The sequence below is a fragment of the Pezoporus flaviventris genome, unplaced genomic scaffold (assembly GCF_033815535.1).
Source record: "Pezoporus flaviventris isolate CSIRO_AGI_PZ_B2104156 unplaced genomic scaffold, CSIRO_AGI_Pfla_v1 ptg000097l, whole genome shotgun sequence".
Classification (NCBI taxonomy): Eukaryota; Metazoa; Chordata; class Aves; order Psittaciformes; family Psittacidae; genus Pezoporus; species Pezoporus flaviventris.
In genome coordinates this window covers 6,632,653-6,659,799 of record NW_026892645.1, presented here as the reverse complement: position 1 = coordinate 6,659,799, position 27,147 = coordinate 6,632,653, and the positions used below count along the sequence as shown (strand labels likewise).

Sequence of the window (27,147 nt, the reverse complement as noted above, 5' to 3'; positions counted from 1 at the left end):
ATCTTATTTTCCATTGCTGCTCCATGTTTTTGTTCTCAGTACACACCATTCCTATCGTTGCTGCCTGGAGCCATCTCAGGGCAGTCACTCCACAACCCCACACTCGAAAGGAAAGAGAAAACCCAACAAAAACAACCTCAGCAAACACTCAATAGCACAGATGTGGTCTGGCAGCACATCTGGAGTACCTGCCTACTGAGAAAATACAGCTGCCATCACCCAGAGACAACGCAGCTCAGTGCTGAGCCTGGCCTCTGGGTGGCGTGTCCAGGGGCACTCCAATGGTCTTCAAGTGCCCTTATCCCTGGTGGGTTTGGAATTCTTCTCCCTCTTCCTGGTTTTCTCTTCACCCTCATTTTTCCCATTCCCTGAATTTCTCCCATCCTGCACTGTGATTTATCTCGTGTAGGTTCTTCCTGTGGTTTTCATGTGGATGCCCCATGTAATGTGCCTATGGTTGAGATTTATCAAGAGCAGGATTGCTTGGGAATACTTGGGAATACTTTGGATAAAGCCACCAGGCTGTGCCACAGGGAAGGAGACACCTTATGCCTCAATGTCTGAGCTTATGTTTTGAGTGAAGGCTGCTGTGCCACAGCAGGACCTGCTGCTTTTAGGGTATTTCACTCCAGAGCAGTAAATGATTCTTGCTCTGGGTTATCCTTAGATCACAGCTGGATTTGTAAGGTGTTGTTTCCTGCAGGTGTCCCACGAGTCACACACAGCAGCAAAACTAAAGGTGTACCAGGAACCACGTTGTGCTGCTGAGGGTCTGCACCAAGTAACCTGTGTGCCTTGTCTCTCCTTGTCCTGCAGGGTGAGCCAGGAAACCGTGGCCGACCAGGGAAGGTTGGTGAGCAGGTAAACTCCTTGTGTTCCTTGTCTGTTTGCCAATCTCCCATGTACAGTGTCTCCCAGATGACCAGAGGGGACAGTAGACAGGGGTTTCTTGTTACCTCAAACCTGTCTATGGTCCTGGTGCTCCAGTGGAGTGTTCTTAGTCTGTGTGAAGCTCTTGGTGAACAGCATTGACAGTAACCATTGTGTCTGCTTTAAACTGGAGGGTTTCCCATAAGCAGGGTGATAAAGCCACAGCTCAGGTGGATGTGCTGTCAGTACTGGCAGCAGTACAGCCCATATAAGCAGTTGCGCTTCTCCAGGAGGCAAAGAAATGGTCATGAAAGAGATTGTGGATTTCTGTGTATTCCTCCTATGCCTAAAATGGCAATTTCCAGGCTTTGCCTATGTAGGTTTTAAAGATGGGATCCTCTGCTTTGAGTGCTCCAGTGCTTTCACATTGCTTCTCAGAGCAAAAGAGATCGCAGCTGGAGAAACCAGACCCTGAGGAAGAGAGGCACTGAGCAGCATTTCATTGCATGGAAGAGAGAGCATCCTGCTGGGGTAGCAGGGGACATGCATCATCCCTGTAGGCTTCGGATGAACCACAGGCATCAAGGAAACAGCAGCCACAGAGCCTCCAACATGTTCTCTGTGTTCCTACATGGCCATACTAAGCTGGCTGGAGTGGACAAAGAGGGTTTTGCTTCCCAGCACAGCTGTGCTCCCAACGCTTTCTCTGCGGATGGTCAACAGGTTTGGGTTGGATTGGATTGGTTTAGCTTGCCCCAGTCTTTCTGGCTCTTCTTTTCCCTCTATGCAACAGCTGGGGGTTGCTTCACCCATGGGTTTCATGAGCAAGCAAGCCCAAAACCTGAAGTGGATCCTTTTCAAACACCATCAATCTGATGCGTTGCAGTCTATGTCAAAGATAGTTATTTCTATCTGAAAATTAGAGCTGTTCCTATATGACAGTTAATAATTTACTCCATGAACAACTGAAGAAGCAAAGCTGTTCCACACATCTATCAGATTTATCAGTTCAGCTTTATCTGCAGCTCTGTCAGAGTCTGTACAACCTCAGGCAACACCTACCAGTGCTCTGTGCCTCAGTTTCCCCATCTGCGGAAGGCATGATACAGCTCTGAGCAGTGCTTTGCACAGCACCTCCTGTTTTCAGGTGGATGCTGCTGTGTTACAGTGCAAAGCAAACACTTAGAAGTGTTTGGAGAGCCTGAATAAGAGGTTGTGCTCCAAGGACAAAGCATCATTAGCAGCATTAGTCTTTAACGTCCCGCAGGACTGACCTTGGATGAAAACTGTAGGCACTGCTCACCCAAAGGAAAACACAGCTGGCCTTCGCCAGCACTGAGACCAGCACAGGGGTATGAAAGCTGCCTGTATTATTCTTACTCAATTAGTCTCTGTCTCGAAATATCACACAGAAAGAGTTTCCATTTCCGCACCAGTCAAGTCATTAGAACAGAAATGTCACACCACATTAGTGAGAAATAACCTCCTTCCCCATCACACCTTCGCTGAACAGGGCTGGAGTGTTGGGGTTTCAGTCCTCCCTCCACCCTAAGCTTCAGTGTTTGCTGTTGGGGCTGGGTTGGTTTTCTGCAGGGCTCTGAGAGGTGGGGCTACCCAGGTCACTTGGCACTAAAAGGCACTTTCACCTCATCCCTGTTTTCCCTTGTGGAGGTCTTGGTGTTCCCTATCCCATGGGCACAATAAAAGTGGTCAAGCTCCAGATGTGCTGCCCTTCGTATGGGTTCCATCTGACCGGAAACCTTCAGCATTAACAACACGATAAACCATCAGCATCCATCTCGTTGGAGCTCTCTTCCCTTTCTTAGGGACATCTATTTAGGCAAACATGAGAGTTTCTGAAAGGTTTCCAGTGACACTTGAGCTCTCATTGGAAAAATGGGGGTTTAAGCCACATTAAGGCAGTCCCTGATGTGTTTCTTTTCCATTGCAAGGACACTGACTCAGGAAGTTCATTCATAAGATGCTTCTTGTCTCCATATGCTGGAAGCACTCCAGCTGCTGGGCTCCCCTGTACCCTGGAAAAGCGTGATTTAACCCTTCCTTGCCAGTAGATGGAGGCAGAAGAATATGAAGAATACAGAGCATCTGGTCCAGGCCACCAACCTCCCTGGTCCAGAGCTGGGAATGCAGGAGGATGGCACCAGGATGTCCGTGCTGATGGTCAGAGAGCCCTGTGGGAGAAGCAGCACCCTACAGCAGGCAGGACAGCAAAGTGGGAAGGGGGCCCATGGACCCCCCTGCGCTGCACTAGAGATGAAAACACCAATGAAGAGCTGTGACTGAGGCTACAGTTGACCTACGTCCTTAATGGGAAAGGGAATATATACCCATATATATCCATATCCATATATATATAAATAATATATAAGTGGAATACCAGGAATAGCTTTTTCAATCCCTCCTCCTATACAAGAAGTGTCAGTCCTGCATGGCAATGTTAGGGTCAGCCATGCACCCATCACACCGTGCTGGGAAAGGCACTCACTGCATGGGTGTCTCTTCCTTTGAAGGGGAGGCATGTTGTCCCAATATCAAATATAGTCTAAAACAATATGTTAAAGGAAACCAGCACCATCGTTTATCTCCTTAATGTGTTTTCCTTGCACTGCTCTTACAAAGGAGGCATGTACTGCAATGTCAGCTTTACAACTGGGCTCTGACATGTGGAGACGCAGATTGACTTGACCAAGTTCAAATGGATCACCAAGAACCAAACAAGGAATTGCACCAATGTTTCCCAATTAGAGCAGCACCTATCCCAGTGCATTTACCTTCTCCTCCAGAGCATCTTCCTGACGCCAGCCTCTCATTCAGTGATTTATGGGCACCGTAGTGAATGCAGCCTCTTTGCTGTGGCGAGGTGTTTTGTCAGCATGTCTCACTCCAAGATGGCCCCACATCAGTTCTGAGCCTGGCACAGAGTGGGTTAAACCCCTTGGGTTTCTTTGCGGGTCAGAGCATCCTCCCTTAAACTGTGATATTTACTGTTTTACTTTCCCTTTCTTTCATCTGAATGGGAGGATTGTACATTTACTCCCTCCCGGCCTTTGTCCCTGGTTTGTTTTGTTTTGAGTTCTAGCGAACCAGTAACACAGAAAGGGCCATGATCACTTCCTGCTGGGAGCGACTGGCGGTCCCGTCCCTGGGAGACCCTGCTCACGCTGGGCTCGCCTTTCGGTTGCTGCTCTCAAATGGGCTATGATTTATGCAAGGCTTCATTGCTGACTTGCTCTCTGTTGATGCAGCCAAGACGGGGGGGGGGGGGGGGGGGGCTTAATTATGACAGGGCTGGATAATAAATGGGGAAAGCCAGACAGGAGTTCGGAATTACAACCCACCAGTCCCCCCCTTTTCCTTCCCTCCAAGCCCCCAGCAGCTATTTAACAATCTCCATCCCTTTTCCACCATGCCCTTGGCTGGGGAATAGAGCAGACTGAATCACGAGCGACATGCTGAACTCCTTGTCTAATATAAATGTTTTACATTCTTTCCTGTACACTGTGGGCCTTCAGCAGGGCAGCCACCGCTGCTGGGACTTCACGTGCATCATTACACACACTGCCTGGAGTCGTGTTCGATGCAGGGCTTCTTTTCTACCCTGGGAACCTGGGACAAGTATGTTATGCTGCAGCCATTTTAGTCTAATGGCCACAATTCATGCCTGTTTCCGTGTAATATTTGCCACCAGTGGCTTTTCTGGTTCTTAAAACCTAAATCTTTTGCTGCTTGTATTCCCTTTAGTGGCTATCCCATTTTGGCCAGTGAAGAATACCATTACCCAATCTCCTCCAGTTGTTTCATATACTCCAAGTAATTTACTGAGATTTATTTTGCCTGGACGTATCTATCTCAATTTGTGTCTGCTTGCAGACACAGCAATGTTAGTTCATTTAGCCCAGGGCAGACAGTATTGGCTGCAGACACTACAGAGCTACCGTGCTGAATGCCTGGCTACGTCACAGGGTCTCAGCTCTGCTGTATCACTTTGGTCCCTACTCTGTTATGGAAGTTCCTCTTGCTGGGTACATCAATGACACCTTCCCTTGAGCAGAAACATGATGTACCAGTGCAGACAGCATTTTCCCTCGTTTTGGAGTGAAAACCAAGCCAGGAATGCAGCTGTGCTCCCCTTCCATCCTGACGCTTATCCGTGTCTCAGGTGCATGTTTGCCTCTACCCAGCTTGTGCTGGCACTGATGGGTTTCTGCACAAGCTGTGATTGCGAATGGCACTTGTGTGACAGCGAGAGGGGTCTCAGGAGGGTGTTGGGTTTGTAGGCTGCTTGTCCTGCTGCAACCAGTGCTCTGCAAACCATCTGCAGACCTCACTGAGTTGTCTGCGAAGCACAACCAGGACGTCTTAGATTCCTTAGGGATGTTTTAGGGTTGGAGCTGATGCTGCTGTGAACAGATTACTTGTCAAGCCTGAGTCTGGATATGCAATGTGTGCTTGAAACGGCCTTGTTCCGAATGGTGACATTTGCTGCAAGAGCATGGATCTGCCTTCTTCTCTAGGGACTGAACCAAGTAACCCAGAAATATCTTAGAAAGCATCTTCCCAAGGAGAGAGTTGTGCAGGTTTTCTGATAAGCTGGAAATGAAGGAACAGATTTATTCTTTAATATCTTATTTTTACCTAGCAATGTGTTTCCTTGTTTCACCTCATTGCTTTGCCACTCTCTCCTCTGCCTTAACATTTGCCTTCTTTGTGGAAAACATCAATAACTGGATAGTTACGTATCTTATGTCTAATTGAAAGGATAATTGATGCAGCAGCCTTCAGCAATGCCACCCAGTGGCAACCTTGCATACGCAGATACTGTGAATTTGCCAGTTCTCCCTTTGGTTCCTGCATTGGGCAACCTGCTGCTGAGCCCAGGCCACCGTGCTCCCACAGGCATCTTGTCCGTGCAGTCTGGCTGCAATGGCACACTGTGCACTGGGACTGCTTCAGCTTCACACACAGTAGAAACCATTCCAGTGCTGATGTCAGAAGGGTTGGTGACATCAAGCCCTGATGGGATAGCAGAGATTTCCTGGTGGCAGCTGTCTTCCCGTGTTAATCGTTTCCATCACGGCACAGTGACACGCTGGTTTCTTAGGGCATCATCTCTGGATGAATTTCTATCTCAAGCAGCTAACTCCAGGCTCTGACGTTCCTGCTGAGCTCTCTGCCTTCTCTCATGAGCTTTTCCAAGCGCTTTCCATCTGGATGTTGCTCCCATACAGAGTGTGACAAGGGCTGTGCTGAGCTCAGAGTGTGGCCGCTCCTACAAGCGGCGAAGCCCGCTGAGCATCCGAGTGAGAGATGCTTTTGTTGAGCCCATCAGCACGCCTCACTGAGGAGCTCCTGTGTCCAGTGACGTTCAAAGGCTGATGTTTAATTGCACCATGTGAAGAATGTTCATGCATGAAGTCTCTCAGTGTCTGGAGTCACCATCAGAAGCCATTCCCTCTAAAAGTCATTGGAGAGTGACCTGCGTCGTGCTATATGTCTCTGAACGGGTCCGATGAGCTTCACACGTATAGGAACATTGCAAAGAGGCTGGTTATTTTGTGCTGCAGCTTTATGTTGTGAGTGTAACTTCATGGACAGAGAGAGCTTTTGGTGGCAGGAGGAGTTGCACAGCCTGTGAGTAGGCTGCTCTCTTGGTGCCAGATCCTCCTCTGTAGCTGGATGGTATCACTTCACCCTGTCAACGCACAGATGGCAACACAACCACAGCAATGCATAGGCTGCAGAGAGCTCCTGTGAGCTTCACGCACATCAGCCCAGCTGGGAATGGATAAGAAATGAACCAGGAGTACAGACAGGAAACGTTTTGCTCCTTTTCTTGCTGTTACCCAAGAAAGGAGACATCAGGGTGAAAAGCACTCCCTTTTCTGACCCCAGAGGTTGCCTTGCTCATGTAGCTTATTCCCCAGTTGTGCTGGTTCATGGTGAATGCTGTCTTGAGTGTGTCACTTGAAAACCTCCCTGATGCTGAAATGAAAAGCTGAGATGTGGTTGCATAGAGGAACTTGTCAATTTATTATGAAGATTTCAAGTTATTCTAAAAGGGAGGAAGGGTAGGACAATACCACTGGAGAATCCATCTCCTGCCTCCCACTTGCTCAGCAGCCACCTCCCAGTACCAGCCATGTTGTTGGCTGAAATCAAACAAGCTGGGTGATGGTCTTATTTGATACCACCTGTGCCAAAAATGGGCAGGTTATGCAGTGTTTCAGTAGGAGATGAATCCTGTTAGTTAGAAGCTCATAGGAGGAACTAAATATCTATCTCCCAATGACCCTTGCTAGGACTAGGGATGAGACCATGAGAGTCATGCAAAGAAAACATATACCGTGGCAGAGAGGTGGTCTCTTACATCTCTAGAGCCGGAAACCTGCTGAAGCCAATGGGGAAGCTGCTGCGTTTTAATTCTCAGGAACCTTAGCTTGAGATTGTGTCTGTTTCCATCTTCCTAATTAAAAGCAGTTTTGTTTGTTTCTTCTTTATCCCAAACACTGTTAAACCCTGACAAATCCTGAGCTTAGACTGGTGCGTTCTTTTCCCAAGGTAGTTTGAGCAGCGTGTTAGATCTGCTGCTCTGCTGGTGTCCTCACACCTTTATTCCCTACTGATATCCCAACAGCACGACACTACCCAGGGCAAAACCAGTCTGAACAAGGGCTTGAGGCAGCTCAGATTAACCCAGAGGAAGTCTTTCCCAGTACAGTTGAAAGGACAGCAGCTCTCAGACTGTGCAACCCAGGAGCTCCCGCTATGGATGCTCTTGGAGAAGTCGCACTGACGTTTTGGGGGATGCTTGGAAAACAAAGCCACACGATGGAGTCGGCCTTTCTATGGAACGTGCTCAACTCATCCCCTGTGCTGTGTGTTGTGGTTCCTGCAGATCCGAGTGCTGCCGTTCCAGCTGGCGCCTAAAGCAGAACCAGCTGTGGACTTAGACGTTCCCATGGCCGGGAGCAACTCTGTCCGCTCTGGTAGCCAGTAGGAATTACTGAGCATTATATGAGGGATGCTGTGCTATTTCAACCAGCAAAGGTGGAACCAAAGGAACTGTTTACTTTCTCAGCACATAAAACTGAAAGTTTAATTGTGCTTTTCTCTTTCCTCAGGGTCTAATGGGGTTCATTGGTCCCGTAGGGGAGCCTGGAATAGTGGGAGAAAAGGTAAGGCTGTTTGCAATGAATTGGTGGTTGTAGCTTTTGATGGAGACTGGGGTGGGAAGAATATTGTGGGGATGTAAGTGTCAATGCAACACCCAGCTGGGAGTGCAGCACATGCAGGGTGGTTGAGATAGTCTTGGACCAGGTAAAAAGCATCCGCTTTGCATCTTCTCCAAGGAGGTGCTGTCAGATGTTCTCTGAAAAGCTAAGTTTTATTGATTCATAACCTGCCACAAAGCTTGTGTTTGACAGTTCTGGCTTTGCTGGGAATAAGGGACTCACCAGCCCTGCGTTCCTGGTCAAGGGAGGAATCCAAGGAGGTTATGTTATGCCGTTTGTGCTCACAAGCCCATGCTGAGTTGCCAAAGGGGTCACACAGGACCAGGGCCGAGCCTGCATTGAGGTCTCAGCAATTCCTCAGGTACCAGAGTGCAGCTGCCCATTTGAGCAAAGGCCGGTCCAAATCCTTCCCTTTATCTTTGATGAGAACCATCCTGTCTGGCTGCCCCTTGTATTGGGCACGGTCCTAAGGGCTGGTGCCCTCTTGTGTGCAGCACAGATGCATGCTGCTTTCAGGAAGAAAAACGCCTTTACTTCCCATAAAAATGTAACTGGGGCATTAATTTGTTTTCTACTAGTGTGTAAAATCCTGTTCAGGGGTAGCTTCCAAAGACAACTCATCTTTGTCATTCCTTGTATCTCAGTTGCCGACTGCTGGGTTTCATCGGTGGTTTAATTATTCACAGTCCAGCCGTAAAGATAGTAAAGAACATAAAATGATGCATCCCACACATCCATTCCCTCTCTCTCACTTCTATTACTTCAAGCCCTGTCCTCTGGGTAATGATGTAAAGGCTCTGTGACAGTTGTGCTGCGTTTTATGGCCTGTCTGCAGCAGGCTTTGGAAAGCCCGTTACACGAGATGCTCTCTGGTGGGGCAGAGAAGCAGGCTCGGTCCAAGGCACACAAGAACTAAAAGGAATGGCATGGTGTGAGCTGCGTTTTACTGAAGGGAAAAAGAAGAATAAGGAGGCTGTGATGTGTCCAAGGTGGTTCCACATTAAATCAGAGCCTGAGTGAGCTGTCTCAGTGACAACTGCAGCCCTGAATTGAATGAGGAATAAGGGATTTACAATGCAGGAGACATGGGAAGACGTTTTTCCCCACTCCAGTAAATTAATAACTGGCCCTATGACTTCTATGCCAATGCCTTGACCACATGAGCAATCCTCATCTTGCAGATTGATGACATGGTGATGTTACATTAGCGTCAAGGCAAACCCGGGCTGTCCTTTTGGAATCTGCCCTAGGAAATCCTCAGCATGGCTGTGATTTCAATCAGACTTCTCTACCAGGACAAGCTTAAAGATGACAGAAATAACTATCACCAAAACCTCAACCAGGCCTCCAGTTGGCATAGCATCCTACAGCTTACTATGCTGTTGTGAGCTAAATGAAGTGGGAAATATGCTTTCATTAGACATAGCTGAGTCAGCAATCTCTGTCCCGAGAGCTGCAAAACTTCAGCCTGAAGCCAGTAGAATCCAAAGATTATCAAAGAGAACAATACAGTTAATACTTACTTAATAAAATCCATGCATTGAGGGGGAGGAAATCCTTATATTGGTTTACAAGGGCCAACTGGTGACAACACCAACTCTGGGGTTTGTTTTTAATAAGCTGCTTAGAGGCCAGGAAATATTCCCCCTTACCCTTTAGCTGTTGGAAGGTAGGTCAGACTCTGGGCGTAAACTACTTGGCAGCATTTGCTGACCTCTCCTTCCTCATCCCCCCAAGCACACAAACATAACACACCTAATTCCCAGTGCATTACTGGGGCTGAGAGGCATAGCAGAGGTAGTCGTGGTGGTTAATTGCCACTGTCTCCAGAAAGGAGTAGTTGATGTCCCATCACCAAACCCTTCAACTTGCCCTTGTGTCAGTGGGGCACAGAGGTGCTCATTGAGGTTTACACCCCTTGGCTGAGCTGTAGGACCAGGGGTGTACTCATGGGAAGTGAGATGTGGGGATAAGGAAGGCTTTTGGAATGATGTTAAGTTCTTTAATGGCAAACAGTGGTTTGTTTTAAAAGGGGTTGTGTTGTCAGGGTGGGCTGTGAAGCTCTGAACATAAATGAAGGTCTCCAGATTGTTGCTGTTTGCACTGTGGCCCCAGGATAGGGAGTCCCCCCAGAACGCCTACAGTCTCCTCCTGGAAGCACCAGCCCTGTGTTCCAGGCAGCATCTCTAGTGTTTCCCAACTTGATTCCCTGCTCTCAGCAGGGCTTCATAACCACAGCTTTCAAATCCATGCCTCTAAACACACCAGGATATGTAAGGGTTATGATACTGCAGAACAGAGAGGGATGTCGTGCCTTAGGTGGGAAGAGATGGAGATCTCCTGGGATCCAGTCCTAGCACTACCCTGAGTAGAAGGTGGTCTTGTGTGTATTTCTTGTTTCTTGTCCCTCAATGGTTTGATGGCAATAACAAAGTCCCCTCTTATGGGACATGGAGGATTAACTAATTCTTGCTGAAATCCTTCAACTCCTCAATGAGATGGATGCATGAAAACGGGTGATGATTATTCTGCACTGGAAGCCTTTCTGGTAGAAATCTGATGGCAATTTGTGGATGTTTCAGTTGTTTCATTGCTCCAAATCCCTGTTGCTGCCAGCTCAGCATGCTTGTCAGCAAAAGCCCTCACTCTTCCCCATGTACCTGTGTCTCCCCAGGGTGACCGTGGCTCAGTGGGACCCCCAGGCCCTCCAGGAATCAAGGGGTCGATGGTAAGGAGTAAGTCTGCATTCTCTCGCTCCTGCTGCTGCCTCTTTCTCTCTGTCCTAGCGAAGGATGCAGCTTCTCCTGGTCTCCTACTTCCATGACAACAAACTCTTCCTGTCTCTGGGGATGGGAATGTCCATTGGCCTGGGTGTTGAGCAGCTGTGTTCAGCAGTCTCCCCTTCAGAGAAACACTGGGTTTTGACATGCTCTGCAGCTCCATCAGCTGGAGACCTGTTGTGCCAAGTAGAGATAACCAGGAACTGCAAGCTACAGCACCTGAAGGATTGCTTGTCTCCAAGCATCCTGGCTACTGAACAGACAGGGAGCAGGGATCTGTTGTTCACATCCCACACTGTTGCCAGGGGCAGCTAGAGATGCAGGATTGCTTATGCACAGTGCTATATGAAGTTCTATTTAGAGAGTTTAACAGAGGGGACCTCAGCAAGACCTTGTCTTGCTCTGATACCTCCCATCTACCCTAGTGCAAGGCCCAAAGACAGAATGTCATATTAATTCAGCCCATTCTCTTCTGGGCTGTTCAGATAATCTATCTGCTTATGTGGCTAGCAAAGTCGGAGATGGGCTTTTGACAGTCTGGCCTGCTTCATCTACCCCTGAGCAATATTACCTTGAGAAATAACAGACCTGCCTGCCCTTGCAAGCAACCAACAATGCCTTTTTTCCTGCCTTCCCACTTGGAGGAAGAAGGGCTGAGCATTCACAGCAGGCATGCTCTTCTTCTTCCTTCCCTTCTAGGGGCACCCTGGAACACCAGGAGGAGTGGGGTTTCCCGGGATCCCTGGACCAACAGTAAGTAAAGGTTATCACACCTTGTAATGCTACACAGCATCCCTTATCCTGGGCATTCACAGTGTGGGTCAAGCAATTATGTACCAGTTGGTTTGAGTTTGACACAAGAGAGATGCTGAAATGGATGGGGCATGCGTGGGAGCAACATGGGAAGAGATGCTAAGAAGAAAAGAGGGGTTTAATTAGAACTTTTGTAGCCCATTTCTCTAATGGGACATCCAAAACTCACAATCCAGCCTCAGGACAGGAGCTCACTAGCTCAAGGTATTATCACAAGGCTGGGAATCGTTGGCAGGATGGTGACCATATCTTGTGATACAGCAGCTGTATCCCGCTGAGGATGCACTGTGCATCCTCAGAGACCCTCACTGGAGTGAGAGGAGCAGCTGCCCCCGGATGCACCCTCCATCTGGACGGGCTCATCTGGTCCATGTGCTGTGGCTGGAGCGTGCAATTGGTGTGGAGGTCGATGTTAGCATGGCTCCAGTTTCCCACAGCCGTTGCTCAGATGGAGCTCCAGCTCTCCCAGCAGCACAGATGGAACTGGAACCAGCAGCTCTGGGTGGGCACAGGGAATGGATTTTGCTCACTGTGTGAATTCCCACAGTGTTGTTAGCTGGGATGAAGATCAAGTCATGAAATGCCCAGGCAGTGCCAAAGGTTTGGCCTCCGGATCAGCAGCTCTGCCTGATACGGGGATGCTCTGGGATGCTCTGGGACCACCAGCTGCAGCCAGTTGCTGCCTGGGGTGAGATTTCACACTTGCAAGTCAATGGAGGTGAAGGAAACAAAAGGTCTGAGGTCAAGCAATACCTCGGGGTGACCCATCCCTAGCTGCAGAGCAGCAATGTGGCGTGACGTTGCCTGTAGCCCCCAGCGATGAGCTGCTCCATAGCACCTCATGGCAGCAGTTGCTGCTGACAGAAGTCTGGGAGGCAGATGGATATCTCCAGATGTCCCTTTTGTAGCAGCTTTCCCAGCACGTTAGCTGCTTGCTCCATGCCTGTTATCATGGGGGAGGACAGGAGTGCATCCTTGCCGAGGTGGGCTCTGCACTGGCTCTGTGGCAAAGAGCTCCTCTCCTGAAGCACTGCCTAATGCACTGCTAGTACCTTTAGCTGACAGTGAGTTTTGTCTGTCTTACTGGGGGACGATGACAGCAGAGTTGAGGCATCAGCTCTGACTGGAGATGCTGAAACCTCTCTGCAGAGCTTTGGATGCCGAGGCTGTCCCCAGGTCCTTCCATTTCCTTCAGTTCCCTGTTCTCCTGCAGGCAAATAACAAGTTCATCCAAGCAAAATGTTTCCTCCAAGGCTGTATTTTCAAAAGCCATAATTCACTTGAGTCCAACTTCCCCACAAAGCCAGTAAATCAAATAATCCCCTAATATCACATCCCCTCTCATTAATTCCAGCTGTTTCCGCCTGTTTCTCCACCATTCGTTGCTTGTTTTTCAAGGTAGACCTGAGCTACGCTGTTGTTGTTTGTCCTAAACTGTTAAAATCTTTGAGATTAAGCCTTAGAAGCTTTGATGGCTGATTCATTCAGTAGAGGTTGATTGGGAATGGGAAGCAAAGGTATAGTCAGTGATAGGAAACTCCTTGATTACAGCTCACTGAGCTTTGTGGATTCTTTTTCCATCTTCTGGCTCACCATCATGGTGTATCTTTTGTGTTAATACACAGTTTTAATACATAGGCACTCATCTTCTCCTAAGCAGTTCCTTGCCGTTCTCAGCATGCTGTCTAGTCTTTCCCTCCCCACTTTGCCTTCACAATGAATGTGTCTGTGCTTGTATTTTCATAAGCTCTTCTGGATAGGCTGACGCTTCCAGGAGGATATTCCAGACACCAACTGAAATATCATTTCAGTATGTTTATCACAAAAAAATCTCTATTTAAAGCAGGCATCTGACACATCTACTGCTTGTCTGTGCCAGTCACTACTGACCTCATGAGCAAAACCGGGATTTACTGTGATTACAAATGGAGTTACAGTCAACTAGCTTGAGAGAGAACAGCTAAGCATCTGTATTCTGCCTTTCCATGCCATGCAGCAAGATACCTCCACCCCAAAAGCAAAACCTTTACTAGTGGCAGTGGTACAAGCAGTAGGAAGACCACAGTCTGGTTTTGTTCTGATCCTTGGTGGAGTTTGCAGTGTTGGCATTTGGTTAAAGCTATTCATGTATAAATAGCAAAACTTGATGTGGAACATTTGAGAGAGTAAGAATGGAATGTGTCATTTTGAGGTTTTCTGACAGCAGAAAGGCACTAATTTTAAATACAGGGGGGTTAAGTTATAATGCAGAAATAAGTCCTGTTAATTGTTCATATCCCTTAATTTTTGAAACTGGTAAGTATTCTAACAGAGAAAAAAAAAGCTGTTCCATTTTCTTCTGTTTTCTGTATGCACTTTAATGAATGAAATGTGCATAAATCCATGTTACAAGAGAACCTGAAGCTTTTCTGTAAGTGTAAGAACAACAGGATCATCCGCAACACCAACAGTCCAAATCTATCTGGCAGCATGAATATTTATACAGCACTAAGAGGGCAACAGTTGCTTGAGGATAAAATCGGTATTTGGCTGAAAAGGTCAAGCTTGGATACATAAGATGAGGTGTCTGATTCTGTATTTGGATAAGTGAGAAACAGATCCTGGTTGTTATTATTTCTGTACAGATACTGAGCAACAGCTGCTTTTAATAGCTTCAGAGGGTATTCTAAATGTTCGACTTCAAATCACTTCAAATCGCTCACCATTTAAACAGATAATGGGCTGCAGATACTTAAGTATACAAACACCAGCCAGGATCCTGGGCCTAAATGTTCTTGATCCAAAGACAATCAGTGAGTTAAAAAAGAACCACTAATAGGAAAGCAAATACGGGAATGTCTTTGGTGAGGGTTTCGTGAGCCAACCTGCTGGTCAAGGGTCTGCATCTCAGGCTCCTGCAGATCACATCAGGATGCGGGGCTTTACCAAGATACTGCCTTCCTCCTCCTTCATCTTCATTTTGTTTCCCTTCTCCCCTTCCCAGGGTCCAGCAGGAGTCCGAGGTGCACCAGGGATGAGAGGGATGAAAGGCCGCAGGGTAAGCACTTTCCACAAGCTCTTCTCCCTCTCCTCTTTTAGCCATTGGATAACCAGTTCTGGTGGATGAGTTTGGGGGTGTGAGGATGAGCAGCAGTTGGGGCTGAACCATCACAGCCACGTTTCTGTTGTGTGTAAAGACTGAGGTCGTTGAAGCAAGTCTTATCAGGGATGTGAATTCAAGTGATGTGTACGGGCAGAGGGGTGTCTCAGTGTAGAGTTTATTGTGGAAGCCGTCCAGCTTGCCTTTTCCAACCACCTGCAATGTCAAAGAAGGGTTTATGGACTCTTTTGGTGAGGATGGTGAAGGTTTAGTCATCTGAGGATGTATCTAGGCTGGGGGAAAAGGCCAGCAAAGGTGCCTTTGCTGACATGAGAGAGAGAGCAGCTGAGATGTGGAGTGTTGTGATTTAACCAGAGGCAGGTAAAGGAGGAAATGTTATCCATGGCATAGAACAAAGAGACAAGGCAGGTAGAAATGGAGCTGACAAGGAGCCAAACAGGCTGCTCTTCCCATATCTCCCCTTTCAGTCTCACAGGATTAACATCTTCTGGCAGCGTTCCACAGGGTTATGAGAAAGGTGTGTTCTGCATTGTCAGTACATCAAATTATAAGCACATCCTGTGTGTTTCTCTGGGATTTTCCAGCCTGTAACACAAGGCTCTGATTTTGTCTGTGCATATCTAAGCAGCACCAAGCTGTGACCATGTGTGAATCCTTGCTCTGCCTGGAAAGAGCAGACCCCCAGCCTCGCACTGGGAAGCAGTAGTAAACAGCATCCCTGACAGTGCTGCAAGTATGTGTTACGCTGGATCAGTATTCTACAAGCGCTCTGTGTCAGTTCATGTGTGGTTCTTCCTGCCCTGTTTGGGTGACAGCTGACAGCAGAATGACCTCTAGAACCTGCCAAAGCTGCTTGTTTTCCTGCCTGTGACATCCAGCCCATGTCCCACTGAGCTCTTCAATCTTTCTTCTTCTTCAACAGGACATTTATTGCAGGAGCATCCCTGCTCTGGGTCGTTTTTCCTTGTCCGATTGCTTTACAAAGTATTAATAGCAGCACACATGGGTTCTGCTGAAGGCCCCAACAACAACATATTTTGCATTTCTTCCTCCAAAGATCTTATGGTATCTGTTTCCATGTTTCATTTTCAAAGGCATAGGCTGGAGTAAACTATATGTTTTACCCACCCCCAGTCTCTGCTTCTACTGCAATTCCTGCTTGGGGAATTGAGAACAGCCAAGGACTGCATGTGTTTCCCTACACGAGACTTAATACTCTCCTCGAATAGCTGGGACCAGCCAAAGGAAATGGAATAACCAACTAGAAATCTTTATAACCACAGAGTTATGTACCCTGGAACTGCTTTAAGCTTTAGAAGCATAGCTAGAAGGACACCACTAACATCAAGCCCTGCAGATGCATATCAGGGTTCAGCTTTTAACTTGTGGCTGGGAAAAACAGGTTCCTTGACTCTATTCTCCTTGATGGGAAGGCCCATGGATCTCATTCCATAGCTGTGCTATTGAAGGGTCCCCAGGGAGCAAGGTTTCTCTGTGCTACGCAGCAGTGATTAACAGAGCTGTCCAGGGCATCCGTGATCATGATGGATGGGAAACCAGAGGCGTTCTTTCATGGGAGGCTTGAAATGGATGGCAGAAAGTATCTCAAGGTAAAGCTGTGGTGCAGAGCTGAATGGGAAACACCTTCTGAATGAATCCAGGCTGCTGTTAAATCTGGCAGATGAGGGATTTATACCAGTGCTTTTCACATACGCGGTGGCAGAGTCGTCCCAAGTGTGCGGTGTTTGGCTCTTAGATTGTGAAGGATTCACTTGCATAAACCTTCTTTGGCTTCTTACCTCTGTGCTGGCCTGAAGTCCTCAACCCACAAGGAAAGTACAGCTGACCAGGCTGTTTTCAACACCACTTGTACTGTTAGGAATAGGAAAGGGGATATTTATCATCACACAAGGTAAAGCCAAGAGCAAATCTGGATTCAGCTCCTAAGAAAGGAGGTTGGCAGGGACCTGCCTCCAGGTGTAGCTAGATCCTGATAGAGGGTACCAAACCCTCGGGACACCAACTGCCACCAGCACTGTCCATCCTCAATACGACGTACCACAAGGTAGAGATGCTCATCTCCATGGCCTTGGGTTGCATTTCGTGTCCAGATGTGGAGTCTGGCAGACCCTGTGCCAATGGCTTCTCCTGGACATTCCTCCACTGAGGAAGCCCAGACTTCAAAGTGCATCCCAGCCCTGGAAATGCAGCAGTGGCTCTACCCTGGCTGGCAAAAAGGCCACCCCAGGAAGTGCAGAGCATCAAGGTAGAACAGGGGATGGTGCCTGGGGAAGAGGGTGCATTGTGGTCTTTATCCTGCCCTAAGGACACAGGTGTCATAGAGGGATAACCCACACAGGGACTGAGCATCTGAATCTGCTGCTGGTGCCCTGCGCTGCTCCTGCCCTCAACGTGCGCTGTTGGACTGTGGCATGGCAGAGATCTGGTGCATTTGAGCACTGCAGTGATATAATCCATACGGAATTTCCCAGACAAACACATCCTTTCTAAGATCCTCAGCAGAGAGGAGGAACTTGGGTTTTGCTCTGAAATCCTACAGATTCCAGTGAGTACGATGTGGGCAAGTTGGTATTGTAAGGACCAGCAGACCTCCTGCCCGGAGGGTTTCTGGTCTGTGTGCCTCTCACGTTTTCCTTCTCTTCATACTCTTAGATGGTATTCCAGGCACTCAGTAGATATTCCAGGCACATAGTATCCTTTGTCTGCTCAGTTTGTCCTGCTATTCCAGCTCTCGCTTTACTCAGAATAGGGAAATGATCCCCCGATTGTAACTTCAGCCATTACCCTCTGTCTACCCTAGCTTACAAAAGGGATGTGATTCAATTCAGAGTGGAAACATGAATGCTGCCCCTGCCAGATGTTTGTGGATTCCATGAGCTGTGTTTGTGGATACTTCATTAAAGTCATTTTGCTTTTGAAGGAGACGTAAAGAGCAAATATGGTTTCGATTGTAGGGAACAATGGAGACTTTTGGGGGCCTGTATTTATGTTGTGATAGCTTTAGTACTGTCGAGATATAAGTAGAAAATTCCTTAACCTTCTTTTTAGTCATTACAGGGCTATTATTCCTTCCCAAGCCTTTGCTTAGCCCATCAAACTGATACTGAACAATCTTCCACTAATGTGGTTTCCCCTCTCCTCTTCCCTAAGGACAAGAAACTTGGACATGTGAGCGCAGGCTTTTTTCCCTTCAACTGCACCCAGTGTAGCACTTAGACATGTGCTTAACATTCAGCTAGTGACAGCTCTGCACATGTTTAAACCTAATTATTTAACCAAATCAATGTCTACATTTGGAGGCAGCTGATTCAGCACATCCATCACCCCATCTCATGTAAATGCAAAAGCACATTTCTGTTAATCTGTGGTCTTCAGCATCTCTGTTGAGGACAGAGATGGCAAAAAGCCCAGGTATTGACTGGGAATCTCTGCTAAAGGTTAAATATCAACTGGCTCAGTGACTTTGCAGCTCAGATCCTAAAGCTGCACCTGAAATCCTGCTGGAAAGTGGCTCATCTTGCCCTGTTCCACTTAAAGTGTGGAATACCTCTGGTATTTCACCCTCTCCCTGGGCACTGGCTCGGGCGACTCAAAGGAGCTTTTCAAGTCCCAAAGCACATTTCTGTCTTCCAGCATTCATTCATCAAGCTCCTGCATTAACCGTGGCCCAGGTGAAGCCTGCAAAGAGGAGATAAGGTGCTGCTTTGTGTCTCTGCCACATGGGTACGACGCTTCACAGCATCACTGACTGCAGGAATCCATCAATGCTAGGGATCCATAGAGCGGTGTCATCTGAGCAAACCTGAAAGTAGTTGCTTTTTCCAGGCCCAGCTGAAAAGTTGTTCATGGGGGGAAAAGCAGAGGTTTTGCTCCCAGGGATCTTTCTAATTGGCTGGAAAAGCAGGAAAAGTGAAAAGCTGGCTGCAGATCTGTGGCCAGTGGTGTCTCCTTTCAGCTCCAGTCAGGGCATCTGTTTGCTTTTTGTTTGGCCAGACTGTGAAATATCAGTGTTTGGATTGATATTTGTATAGGGGTAAGGAAGAAGCTTTAGGTTTCTGGAAAGGAGCTGCTGACTGCTTCTTCATGCTGCTGCTTCTGCTGTTCAGAGGCTGGTTACTTTCCATCTTTGAGCTCTGAGTATCTGTTTAAATAGGGGGGGGAATGTGGTGCTGCTTTGTGGAAACACCCTATTGAGTATTTAGGTCTGCTCTGCAGAAATGTTGTCTGCTCCAGCAGCAGGGTCTATCTCTTGCCTCAATAAACATGAGTTGCAAAGCCTGGAGCTTGAATTCATGTGTTAGGTAGCAACGAGAGATGACGCTTAGTCTTGTGCTGCAGTGCGACTGCCTGGGCACATTATCTGTGCTGTGGCTCCCTGTGTGAGCTGCTTCGAGATGGGCATGGCAATGCCTTTGAGTTGCATATCCATGTCCAGGTAGCTTTGGTGAGCAGGTTCTCAGAGGCTCCATCAGCCACGGACCTGTATCTCTCTGTGCCTTGGCTGCCCATGTGCGGCAGAGCAGACAGATCTCTATCTAACCATTCTTTTTTTCCTGTTTACATTATAAAGCCACTTGGAGCTTGCACTGTTTGTACAGCCCTGGCCCAGCAAAACCTCTCCTGAGCAATGTACTGCCATATAAATACTAACACAGACTAAAGAAGTGCTTCCTTCTCTGTTTCATGGGCTTCCAGCTACGCTGACACCAGTGATAAACCCATACCTTTCACTGCACCCTCCTTACCCCATCCTTAGGACTGGTCCATGCTGCCTATGCCCCTCGGACGATGCCTATGCCCTTTGGTCCCTCTGCCTGCTCAGGGTAGGCATGCCTTGCTGTGCAGTTAATTCTGAAGCACTGAGGGTCCAAGGGGAGCTTTGCTTAGCCCTGCCTGCAATGCCAAGCTGCAAGGAGTGCAGGGGGAAAGCATCATCCTGTGTCCTGCGGCGTTGGGCATGGGATGCTCCCTAGGGAGCTGCCAGGACCTCACTCACTCATCTCTAACCAGCGTTGTCAGTAAAAGAGAGATTTAAAGATTTAACTAATTGACTAAATGTAGCCTTTCCTGTCAGGGTGAATTAGGGGAAGCCTTTATCCTGGGTTCCAGCCCAGGAGGCTGGAGAAGATGAAGCTTGCCACATGCGTTTGCGAATACAGGGTCACTTTCTCCTTCTTTAGGTCAGATGCCGATGAGACGTGCTGTGATGGGATTAGGCAGGGGACTGCTGTGAAGGGAGATTGCTCTGGCAGATCCTGCCATGCTGCTGAGAGAGCTCTGCTGGAAGAAATGAGGATACTGCAAACACTTACCCAGCCCTGCTGGGCCGGAGCACTGAGAACCATGGCCCTCGCTGCAGAGCTGAGTGAGGGCTGAGGGCACCCAACAGCCTGAGCCAGCCCAGAGCTGGCAAAGGGGCTGGACAGGGCCAGGTGCATCCCACTTCCCTTCCCCAGCAGCATCTGTCCTGGAATGGAAACCTCTAAGCTGTGTCGTTTCCATGTCCTGTTTGCCTCTGATCTCTGCTCCCTCCTTCTGTAATACCAGTGCTGAGCTATTGAATCCCTCCCTGCTGCACATCCTTCCCCTTCTTCACAATCAGGTCACCCCATCATCTTGGATAGTAAAGGTGTAATTGCACAAAGTACTTCAGTGGCTTTTGAAGAGGAAGGGAACAGGGAGGATGACAGATTGGGTAGCAGGGGGCTTTCCTAGGGTGCCAGTGCCATACATGTGCTGATACCTCCCTTCAATTTGGGCAGCCCAGAGCGGGTCTGTGTATTTTGCTGGGTGTCCCCATCATAGAATCACAGAATGGTTTGGGTTGGAAAGGACTTTAAGACCATCCAGTCCCAACCCCCTGTCATCCCAAGCATCATCCCAGGTGCCTTCAAGCCCTCCTCTCCCAATTTACAGTGCTGACTTGGGCTGTCAGTCCTACTGCTTTCCAATGACCTTCTGCTTCATGTCATTGTGCATGGACAAGGATTAATGAGCCTTTTGATCTTTGCTGCTCTCTGATGCAGTGGCCAGCACGAGCTGGGGCACTTGGGCTGGTGTGAGCTACCATTGCACTAACACAGCAAAGCCCTGACCTGTGAAACACCCCGTTTGGTTGCAGTGTTCCCATCTGGTGAACGGTCCTCCTCTGTCCGTCTGCCCTGGAGACCAGGCTGAGCATTCTTTAGGGCTGTGCCTTCCTGGCACGCAATAGAGCCTCTTGGTCATTGACTCTCTGGTACTCTCAGCGGCACAGGGTTTTGCCAAGCCCAGTAGAAGTTTTTGCATTATTTTACATTGACAGTGTTTGTCTGCTGTAATAATTTGGCCGGTTTCCTATTCCTCTTCTGCTCTTACACTGCCTTTCTTTGTGAGCCTCCCTCTCTCTCTTTGCCTGTCATCCTGGAGTTGCTTTTCTAACGCATTGGCTCCCCAGCCCTGTTATTACTTTTGGCACTCGCTTTGCATCCCGATTAAGCACATTGGCTCCTGTTTTCACTATTTCCACACTGGCTTGCTCTCAGGATTCCTCTTACGGCTCCATTCTAGCACCGCTCTGTGTTTGTGTTTGTATTTATATTGCGGTAGCGCCTCAGAGTCCCAACTGAGCTCATGGCCTGATTATGAGCATGACGTGCCTTAACAAAGTCTTTTGATATGCCCTATTTTCTTTCACTGTTCTATTTTCCCCTCACTCTGGCTCTGTTTATTCTCTGTCAGTGGGACACGCTGCTTCCTGGGGTTCAAGTGGCGCAGAGGGATGTGCGTTCTCTTCCAGAATTAGCTTGAAAGCTAAATCACGGCTATCCCCTCTCCTCGCTTGGAAACCCTCTGGAAAAACAAGGACACCCATTCCTCAAGGATGCCCATCTGTACCATGAACTGTTCCATTGTACCTAATCCCATCAGGATTGCTCACTGTGTGCACTCCTGTATTTGCCATATGTGTGCATGTCCCATGCACCTCCTGAGGTCCTCATTCCTACTGCATGCATCCCGGAGCTGATGCTGGGCATGGGATCAGACATGCCAAAGCAGGCATGGCATGCTCCTAGCATGCATATGCATGAGCACCTGCCTGATCCTTAATAGCAGCCAGTTCTTTAAACTATAGCTGAAACCTTGAGTTCTGCTGCCAGCAAACATACCCTGATCTCTGAGAGCAGTTTGGGGCCCAAGACAACTATGTATGGTCAGGCTTGTGTGCCTCTATACCTTGTACTTCTGTTGCCCTGATTGTGATCATGAGACAGTGTGGAATGTCAAGAGTTAAGGTCCGGATGCGATGGAGAAGTGTAGTTTCTAAGAAGGAAGAGGATTGCTCTCAATAAGGATAGTTTGTGCATCATGAAACTGTTGTCATGTAACTGCTGTCTCAAAATAAGGCTGTTCCTGGCCTCTTTCCTCCCCTGGCTTTGGTCTGCAGTTGGTAGTTGGTTTAACAGGAACAGAAAGTATTTTGGTGCTGTAATGGTGAGAAATGAAGCAACAAAACACAGAATGGATCTTTTGAGTCCTGGGCTCTGAACTGCTGTGCTCAACCCAACCAGGTATAGGCTGGTTTAGGCCAAGACTGACCTCATGGACCTTCCTGGTGCCCAAAGCTAGGGCAACGCTGTATTTTCCAGTGAGACACATTCTTTGTGTTCTTATTTTTGCCTCTGTTTTGCCTTTTCCCAGGGTGACAGAGGGCCTGATGGACCAGTCGGTGAGCCGGGGTCGCGAGGTGTCAAGGTGAGCATCGATGGGTGGCCAAGGCTGCTCTAAGCTGTGTTGTGGCATGCTCTGGGCAGGATCAGGGTCATGTCCTCCTCCAGGAACAGGGGATGCTCAATTGCTCTGTAAGGATCGACCTGCAGGGATGAGCCTTTCATGCAACCAAAGGCAAATGTGTTCAATGTGGGGTCTGAGACCACTTGAATACAGAGGTAGTCCTCAAACATAGAAGGGCCATTGCTGAAATAATAGTATCTCCCACAGGAGTGGGAATGGCTTTAACTGGCAGTGAGTGTGCTTGACGGTTACATCTGAACATAGTGCCAAAATCAGAGCAATTTAACACAACTGGTAAAGCATGACCTAAGGGAATATGTACCTGTTCTAATGTGCTCCATGTCACTTAGATAAGGACAGGGAAAAATGCAGGGCAAGAGATGCCTGGTGCAAAGCCTGGCAGATATCCTGCCCAAGCAGATCTTCATCCAGGGTGAGCTGCTCCACAATAGGCTCTGAGGTGGGTGCATGGGATTGTTTCTCCCTTTGGCAGCAGCCGGATCTAAGAGTAGCTTGGCAGAGCTGGACCCTGGTCCTACCATTGAGCATCACAAACTCCATCTCCTGCATTGCACACATGGTCCTGTGAATACAATATGGATGGGGAATCTCCTTTATTCCTCAGGCAGGGCTGTGCTGAGTCTCCTGAGAGTCCCAGCTTCCTGCAAAGCAGTGTTTGCTCAGTAAACCTTAGGTCCTGCAGCCCATTGCCCACATTCTGTGCTGTTTGAGGTGCTGTTTAAGGCAGGATGCTGAGCATTTGGCCTCTCAAAAGCTGCAGGGAACTGGAGGGGGATATTTGATGCACTGATGTGCAAGCACAGATGGGCTGGGGCAGAAGAACATCACTAGTATTTTGAGTCTTTGCCTTTTTGCTTTCCAGGGCCGATCAGGGGAGCCAGGCAAGCAGGGGCCAGATGGGCTGCAGGTATGTCCTCTGTGAGAGCCAGTGCCTGGCACGGTGTCAGTCCCCCGTGGGGATACCCACATGCACACATTGCCCAGGGAACTGCAGCTTCTGCTGGACAAATCACTGCAGGTATCTCAGCACATCCCTAGCTGATAATCACTGTAACTGTGTGTTCATAGGGGAAGATGGGTGAGACCGGAGAGACAGGAGCACGTGGTTTCCCAGTAAGTATCCATCCCTTGTGCTTCCTTTCATAACCTTAATCTCACTTAAATCCCTAAGTGCTGAGTCCTGGTCCAGGAAGAAGCATTTGGACAGTGTCTGGCTACCTCTCCACTCCTTTTACTGGAGCATTTATGAGATGCATGTTACTGCACGAAGGATTTCTATGAGGTTGGAGCTGGCTTTGATGTGTTTGACTTTTCTAGGGTATCCAAGGACCTTCTGGACCTCCAGGAGCAAAAGGGGCTCCAGGTGACCCAGTAAGTGTCTTATTATTTCCTCTTCGTCTGTCTTTCCTTGCACATACGCAGCCACTTCATTTCTTCCTCTGTCTGCCTCTTCCACACCACTTATTCCCATTCCCAGCTTCTCTGTCCTTGCCAGCTCCAGCTTGGTCAGGGATGTGAAAGACTTGGCTGGAGTCCTAGGAGGCATGGGGAAGGACAAGGTCAAGCCCCTGGAAATCAGAAGGGGGCTGTGGATCAGCCAGGGAGAGTATAGGATGCAGCCTGGGCTGGATTCCGGAAGGGAAGGGAGGAGAGAAGGGCAAGGCTGGGACTGGGACAGTGTCAGAACTGAGCCCATGGCTTTGGGAGGTGACTGGTGAAGACACAGCCCAAAGGGAGGGCCAAGAGGACACTGAAGCAGGAAGAGGAATCACCTCTGCTCTCTGTGTCTGTTGGGACTGACCTGGACAGTGAAGGGAGAAGGTAAACCAGGCATTTTCACATTGCCAACTGCAGTTGTTTGAGGTGAGAACCAGAAAGATGAAGGGTGTCCTGCGCTGTTTGCCTGTTAAGGTGCCTCAGCAGACCCATCTCATTGGCCATCTCTTGCACTCGGTGGTGTGGGAGGGAGCTGGTTTTTTATCTTGCAGACATGGATAGCCCTTCAGAAATGAAGACTCGTATGAAAAGAGTCTTGTGTCTCTTTTCCAGGGGCCACAGGGACCACAGGGGCCACCCGGGCCTTTGGGAGACATTGGGCATAAGGTAGGTCTGATCTTTGCTCCTGTTTTCCCCCTGCACCAGCAGTGGTAGGTGTGAGGGAGGAGAAAATGTGCAGAGGTGCTTCCTTCCACACCTGGGGACACGAGCAGGAAGGATTTCCTTTGAGTCCAAATGTGAACTTCCAAAGCCAGTGGTGAAAATCAGAAACTCAAGCATCATTTTCATCACAGGCCATAGACCCACAGCTGGCAGAGGTGCGGACCCACAACAAGAGAAACATCTTAAAGCTGACCCCACTGACAAGCATGTCCCAAGCCTGGCTTTACAACCACACCAGGGAGCATCTTTCTGCACCAGGGCAGTGCAAATACAATAACAAATCAAACTGAAAACTGGCTTTTCCCACTCACTGGTGCCATTGCTGACAAGACAGCCCATAAGGATTGCTATGGCAGTTCCAACACAAGCCTCTGAGGAAGCTCAGAGGAACGCCTTTGCTGTCGACAGTGCTTTGGGGTTGCCGTTGCCATGAAGCAGTGGCACAAACACATCATAACCAAAGCAGCAGCAGCCAAACAGTGCCCTAATGGAGTGCAGGAGATGCCTCCATGGTTCCTCCCTAAATCGTCTGCAGCCCTGGCTTGATTTTATTGTGCTTGAAGTATTACAGTCTTAGCTGTTTATTCCAGATGTGCCAGTTCCCTTTGGGTAGCTCCTGTCCATAGGTCCCGAGCTGTAATACAGATGTGATGTTTCACTCTGTTGTCCAAACAGCAGCGAAGGTGGCTTTTAATGCATTCTACTGCAAAGTGTGAGTCATGCAAGTTTCCATTCTCATGGCTGCTAGACTGGATGGAGCAAGCTCTCAGCGTGGTAAACCACACTGGGAAGCTGGAAAGCTGCTCCCGAGCCCCTCTGCATGCTGCCAACCAGGAAAGTACAAAGCTTGATTCAAGTCTGACTCTTGCAGGAGCCTCTTTCTGCACTGGCACCTCTGGAGAAACCAGAGCAGGGTTCCTGCTTTCATTTGGAGCCTCGGTTTTCTCATTGTGTGACTTGACTGTTCACAAACCCAACACACGCCCTTGCTCCCTCCTCTCCTTGAATCCAGTTCAGCAAGCCTGGAACTGGCTTTATTCCCTGGGCAGCAGAGTTGCTCCCTTGACTCCGGGCTCTTCATTCCCATCTGCAAAGAGAAGGGAGAGTGTTGTCCGGAAAGCAAATATCATAAGTAAATAAACCACTCAAATCCTTTAAAGACGTTCTTTGCTGTCCCATCTCTGGGCTTCTTTGACTGATTCTCATTCCCCGTGCTTCCCAGAGGTAGCAGAAAATGTACAAAGACTAAAGCTCCCAGTTGATCTTGGTACTAAAGATAGCTGATGGACATGACCCCGCTATTGTAAAGTTGGACTCTGAGTGAGAACAGTTTCTCTCTGATTTCCCATAGTTTCCCAGGTCAGGCCCTCTGAGGGATGCCAAGCCTCTCTATCAGTGTCTATGCTCACACAGGGGTCAGCCACTTTCTTTCAGCTAGTACAGCCTAGAGACAACACTGGATCATGGATCTCTGGTCTGAGCCCAGTTTTTGGCATTAGGATGTTTGCTGGCCCATTACACCTAGAGAAAATGAATAGAGTAAATGACTGAAGCCATGTCATCTCAATGTGCTGCAGCCCCCGAGGATGTGTTAAGGTTTTACCCTAACCAGAACCAGGCTGGTGGCCTGGAGAGTGTCCTCACACCCATAGTGATGGAGAAGTGGGGATGCAGGGAGCTGGATGTATCGGCCATCCTGCTGGACCCTTGCAAAAGGGCTTTTAAGTCTAAATCTGGACCTTTTCCCTTCTTTCCCTTCTAATCCCAGTGCTGCTCCCTGGCGTGGTTACTACCCTTAGAAAGCAGAGGGTTGGAATGAGTTGGAAGCGCTTGGCAGAGGTGTCTGGGGACAGGGGAGGTGTGAGGGATGAGCAGAGCCTTCCCAGGAACGAGGCAAGGGAGGGACTGAGCCTCTTTGATGCTGTGTACCCTGATCCAGCTCCAGGGAGGTAATTACTTTGCAGCCAGGGCTCTGCTGGCCCAGGAGGGCTCTGGTAAAGGAATTATGTCTTTGATCTTGCTTTCTGCTTGGTTACAATGGGTTTTTTCATTATCTTGGGGTGTTTTGTTTCCCAGGGACCGCCTGGCTCAATAGGACAACCTGGCCCTGCAGGTGAACCTGGCATGAAGGTAAGAAAACCCCCTTAGTGCAAATGCTGTGTCAGACCAAGGAGATAATAATAGCAACCTCTGTTCCTGCAGGATGGGGTAACATTGGGGTTCACCCTCCAGCAGCCGAAGCAGTTGTATATTCCACAAACTATCATAGAATCATGGAATGGTTCGGGTTGGAAAGGACCTTGAGATCATCCAGTTTCAGCCCCCTGCCATGGGCAGGGACATCTCACACTCGACC

At 48.6% G+C, this 27,147-nt stretch overlaps 1 protein-coding gene across 2 annotated transcripts in view; it reads left to right on the top strand.

Annotated features, from left to right (window-relative positions):
- The window catches only part of COL27A1 (collagen type XXVII alpha 1 chain), a 151,734-nt gene that overhangs the window by 84,052 nt on the left and 40,535 nt on the right, over positions 1 to 27,147 (top strand). For both annotated transcript variants that reach the window (XR_009747519.1, XM_061477045.1), the window contains exons 24-34: positions 817 to 861; positions 8,013 to 8,066; positions 10,798 to 10,851; positions 11,603 to 11,656; positions 14,700 to 14,753; positions 22,518 to 22,571; positions 23,494 to 23,538; positions 23,700 to 23,744; positions 23,949 to 24,002; positions 24,681 to 24,734; positions 26,868 to 26,921. Coding sequence is in view for 1 of the 2 variants with exons in the window: in XM_061477045.1 (XP_061333029.1) it covers positions 817 to 861; positions 8,013 to 8,066; positions 10,798 to 10,851; positions 11,603 to 11,656; positions 14,700 to 14,753; positions 22,518 to 22,571; positions 23,494 to 23,538; positions 23,700 to 23,744; positions 23,949 to 24,002; positions 24,681 to 24,734; positions 26,868 to 26,921 (567 nt within the window). In the remaining variant the exon portion in view is untranslated. The remainder of the gene's footprint in view (positions 1 to 816; positions 862 to 8,012; positions 8,067 to 10,797; positions 10,852 to 11,602; positions 11,657 to 14,699; positions 14,754 to 22,517; positions 22,572 to 23,493; positions 23,539 to 23,699; positions 23,745 to 23,948; positions 24,003 to 24,680; positions 24,735 to 26,867; positions 26,922 to 27,147) is intronic.